This window comes from Humulus lupulus, chromosome 1 (assembly GCF_963169125.1).
Source record: "Humulus lupulus chromosome 1, drHumLupu1.1, whole genome shotgun sequence".
NCBI classification, from domain to species: domain Eukaryota; kingdom Viridiplantae; phylum Streptophyta; class Magnoliopsida; order Rosales; family Cannabaceae; genus Humulus; species Humulus lupulus.
The window spans coordinates 203,149,789-203,154,573 of record NC_084793.1 but is presented as its reverse complement, the minus strand read 5'-3'; the positions used below and the strand labels follow the sequence as shown (position 1 = coordinate 203,154,573).

The window sequence follows — 4,785 nt, the reverse complement described above, 5'->3', positions numbered from 1 at the left end:
TGTTTCCCGGGCCGCGCCGCTCGTATTTGTCGCTCGTGCGATTTAAATCAAATCTTCAACTCTCAAACACCAAAATCCAAATCTCGAGGCTCTCGTCTCATCCCGCAGCCGACACCTGTTGCAGAGTCCAAGTCCACACTCCACACCTTTGTTTGGCCTCTCTCAACTCTCTTCTTTCCTTCTTCCGCCATTTTCTCTTATAAACTGATCACCCTCTCTCATTACCTGTATTGGGTTCAGTACAAAGTACTTGAAGAAAGCTTGGCCATTTTTTAATATTTGACTTATTTGAGCAAAGTGTGAAACTGGTCTTTCGAGATATTGCATTGGCCACAATCTTTGGTGGGTCGGTGATATTGTTGAATATTGGCTCTTCTTTGGCATTTAGCTCGAGGTACAGTCTTCGAACCTTGTAGCTTTGGTCTCTGTTTCCTGTATTTGATTATTCTAGCATATCCGGTTCTTTTGGGTGTGACTTGATTTTTTTTTTCTTTCATTGTTATTTAAGTATTGGGATCTATAATAGAGCTTTTTGAACGTGTAGGAATACGTTGTCATTGGTTGTCTCTTTAGTTTGGTAGTTGGTTCCTAGTATTTGCCCATTCTCTTATATTTTATTGTTTGATATAGTTGGCTTACTTGGCTCTGCTCCCCTTTATTTTTGCATAATCAGGGAGCAAAACTCGGTCCGTGAGTTGTGGCTTTGGCGACTATTAAAGGGTTTGAACTAGTTTTCTTTGAGATTGACTGGAAAGAGTGTTAGAAGAATTGGTTTTTGATGTGGAATACTTTTCTTAAGATCAAGACATGCTTAGGTCTTATGAAGGAGAAAATGATATGTTCTTCGACTCACAGGATTTTTTGTCAAATGAAGAGTCAAGCGTGACACAGGAAGAATTGAGGAGTAGTAGTAACTTGGAGTATGAAATCTGGTTTAGTGAGCCAAGTAGTGTCAAGGAAAGAAGGAAAATCTTTCTAAAACAGATGGGTTTAGCTGAACTTACTTTTCCAAATAATAGTCCTCGGGAGATGGAAATTGAAATTGATAGCTCATCTAAGATAATGGCATTGGACAGGCTTGTTGAGTGTGGTGGAACTGTTTCACGTCGTTCTATGTTTTCTGCTAGTTACATTGAGGAAACTTCGGATTGTTGTAGAGTGGAAGAGAGCGGTGAGGCAAATTCTATGTCTAATGTGTTAGAAGGATTCCAAAAAGATCATAATATAGTTTTAGCTGTAGAGTTTCCACCGGGAGAAGCTGAGGTTCATTTAGAATGTCATAATCTTCATGATGATACAAAGAAAATAACGAGTTTGTGGAAGCGTTTTGTAAATAAGAGGAATGGAAGAGGCAGTAAAGTTGCGTGTGATGCCTCAAAGCCAGCAATGCAAACCACTGTAGAATCAAAACTAAAGGTTGTTCATAACAAGAAGAGGTGCTTAGAGTTTACCGCCCCTGTCATTGGACAAGAAGTTCGTGCACATAAGGGCTTCATTTGTTCGATGAAGTTTAGTCCAGATGGTCAGTATCTTGCAAGTGGTGGTGAAGATGGAGTTGTACGAGTTTGGCGAGTGATGGCAATAGCATCTTCTGATTATTTATCAGCTAAAGGAAGCTTTTGTAGCAAATTGAAGGAAGGGAAATCCAGTTTTCAAAGGAAACATCCAATCCATGCCTCAGTTATCTTTCCTGATAACATTTTCCGGATTGATGAGACCCCAGTACATGAGTTTTATGGCCACTCTAGCGATGTGTTAGACCTGGCTTGGTCCAATTCAAATGTGAGTAAGCCTTTACGAAAATTGAGCTTTTCCTTGGTATAATCAGTTTATATAATGTTTTATTGAGCTGGCAATGGTCTAATTTGTTTTTCGCTTTGCTGCAGTTTATTATTTCATCCTCCAAGGATAAAACTGTTCGACTTTGGCAATTGGGTCGCAAAGATTGTCTCAACGTTTTCCAGCACAATAATTATGGTAATTATAGTTGGACAAATCCAATATTCTCATTGCTTTGGAAGCTTTCTTGTAATACCATTGTGTTTCCTTTTCCCTCTTGAACTTCCATATGGTCTCACATTTCTTAACAATCTGAGAGGTTTTGACAATCAGAAATCTAATGATTTTTCCTTTCTGGTATAAACAGTTACCTGCATCCAATTCAATCCTCTGGACGACAATTACTTCATCAGTGGCTCCATCGATGGGAAAGTTCGAATCTGGGGATTATCCGAGAAGCGAGTTGTTGATTGGACTGATGTCCGAGATGTGATCACTGCTATATGTTACCAACCTGATGGAAAAGTATGATTCTTGATACCTTTTTACTGCTTATTTTGTAAAGTGTAAAATTGCACTCCATAATACTAACCATTCAGTCTATTCTACACATGCAGGGGTTCATAGTTGGCTCCATTACTGGCACTTGCCGTACTTATCAAACATCAGGTACTTTCCTCACATTCTCTGATTCTATAAAAAAGAAAAAAAGAAAAGCAATTTCATTTCTTGTATGCTGCACATGAAATGATCATTACTATCCATTTGAAGTGCCTAATATTTTGTGGTTTCTATGCAGGCGAATGTCTCATGTTGGATTCACAGATACACATTCCTGGTAGAAAGAAAGCTGCAGGCAATAAAATAACTGGCATCAAGGTTTTACACTGAATCTCTCACTAGTTTATTTCTGTTAAATTTATTTACATGTAATGCTTAGCTTCTATTATGAGTATTTTAAGTTCTTAAGTGCATGTTATTCATATAGAAAAATGGTTTTGCTTTTTGCAGTTCTCCCAGGAAAAATCTCAATGTGTTATGATATCATCAGAGGACTCAAAACTTCGCATATTTGATGGTGTTGATCTGACTCATAAATATAAAGGTCAGAGCTACAAATCTGGAAGAGACCTATTATCATTTTCTATATATTTATCTGTACTTGATTGCAACAAAGTTTACGTACGTGGTGTTAGTTTAGTATATGTATAATATTTCATTCGAGTTTTTTTCTCTCTTTTTTTCCTTGTCCAATCTTACATTTAATTTTAAAACTTAGCAGAACATGATTACAATTCTGAAATATAGTCATTTAATAAAGTACCACTTTAATTTCCGAGTATGTGATGGATTACATTCTATTCTTTTTATGAAATCTTATTTCATTCCAAAGGTTCTCGGAGTAATGAATCATTACATTAATTAATCATATTAAGAGAGCGGTAAGTTACCCTTTTCTCCATTATCTATCTAGATCATACACTGCATCAGTGCATCTAACTTCCTCAAGCAGATCATGATTTTTTTGGGGGGGTAAAATGATTTTGGTTTCCAATAGTCCTTTACAGCTGTGATCAACCACTAGTTTACAAATTTACACGTGTTTTCTTGCCTAACTAGTCCATGACAACCTTTTTATTTATTTATTTTGTTGAGTGTCATTATTTAGTATTTAAATTTACTTTTCACACATTCACTGAATCTACATTAGTGCTAATAAAATAATTAGTGCAGCTTTTAAACTAGTCATGGTTAACTGATCTTGCCACTTTTGTAACAGGTCTTCCAAAGTCAGGAAGTCAAATCTCAGCTTCTTTTACATCGAGTGAGAGACACATAATCTCCGTCGGAGAAGACTCTCGTGTATATATCTGGAACCATGATGCCTTGTCTGCTCCTTCATTGAAACAAACAAAGTCCGTTCGATCTTGTGAGTATTTCTTTCATGAAGGTGTGTCAGTTGCCATTCCCTGGTCAGGAATGGGAACTGAACAGAACAGCTTGAGCAATGCAACTTCCTTGCAAGCGCAGGACCACCTAGAAACAACTTCATGGACCAGAGATTCGGAGCGTTTTTCTCTTGGTGGTTGGTTTTCTATAGACGGCACGTGTAAGGGATCTGCAACTTGGCCTGAGGAGAAACTTCCTTTGTGGGATATCTCATTCACAGAAGACCAGAATAGTTTGAAGCAACACCACCATAACCCCACAGCTATATCAGAAACATGGGGGCTTGTGATAGTAACAGCCGGGTTAGATGGAACAATAAGAACATTCCATAATTATGGATTGCCTGTCAGACTCTAAGCTCATCGTTCTGTATTGTTGAATTGAATAGAATCAACTTTCAGCAACTAAACATCTCTGTTGAACCGAAGAATGTGTTGTGTATGTTTGTACATTTTCATACTTGTTCATATAAGCAGTTGTCTTGGTCCTGCCAAGGAGATAGGACTCTACAATTTTGTTTATTATTTTCTCCTCTTTTGTGAAGAATAGTTCAATGTAAATGACAATACAGAAAAAAAAAATACAATTAGTTAAATATTTCATTGTGAGCTTTAATGTGTGCTTTGTTTTGCTTATTTCTTTGTGAGCTTTAATTTATCCCAATGCAACTCGAGTCAACAAGCTGACTTTAGTATTCAAATCATTTCTTCCTAATCCTTAAGAATTATTTTATTTATTTGTTATTTCAGAAAAAGGTTCTCTGCTAGAGAAGAAGTGAAATGACTCGTCTAGATGGAGCAACGAGGGAACACCCTTAGAAAGAAGTTAAAGTGAAAAATGAAATGAAGGAACCAACAGAAATTAAGAAATTGAGTATAAATAAATGCATAGAAAATATGCATCAAAATAATATACGACTAATCATATTTATTTAAGATGAGTTCGTTATATTAAAAAATTTCCACAACACTATGTTAAATGTTTTGGTGCATATTACTCTACAAATTATGTGATAGGATTATCCTGTATGTTGACTGCGTTTTTAGCCAACGACGT

General features: G+C 36.6%; 1 protein-coding gene across 1 annotated transcript; it reads left to right on the top strand.

Annotated features, from left to right (window-relative positions):
* The first annotated feature begins 239 nt into the window (after positions 1-239).
* On the top strand, positions 240-4,344 carry LOC133802610 (uncharacterized). The gene is made up of 8 exons (XM_062240960.1): positions 240-394; positions 674-1,782; positions 1,887-1,977; positions 2,147-2,304; positions 2,397-2,448; positions 2,579-2,658; positions 2,791-2,884; positions 3,560-4,344. Exons 2-8 carry the CDS (start codon positions 808-810, stop codon positions 4,084-4,086), a joined length of 1,977 nt encoding a protein of 658 aa, XP_062096944.1. The 5' UTR covers positions 240-394; positions 674-807; the 3' UTR covers positions 4,087-4,344.
* The last annotated feature ends 441 nt before the right edge of the window (positions 4,345-4,785 follow it).

What these genes read in the sequence shown, in the direction of transcription:
- LOC133802610 (XM_062240960.1), top strand. Translation starts at nt 808, where the DNA reads ATGCTTAGGTCTTATGAAGGAGAAAATGATATGTTCTTCGACTCACAG. An exon ending in TGGCTTGGTCCAATTCAAAT is followed by an intron (nt 1,783 to 1,886) that starts GTGAGTAAGCCT and finishes GCTTTGCTGCAG; the next exon opens with TTTATTATTTCATCCTCCAA. An exon ending in CCGTACTTATCAAACATCAG is followed by an intron (nt 2,449 to 2,578) that starts GTACTTTCCTCA and finishes GTTTCTATGCAG; the next exon opens with GCGAATGTCTCATGTTGGAT.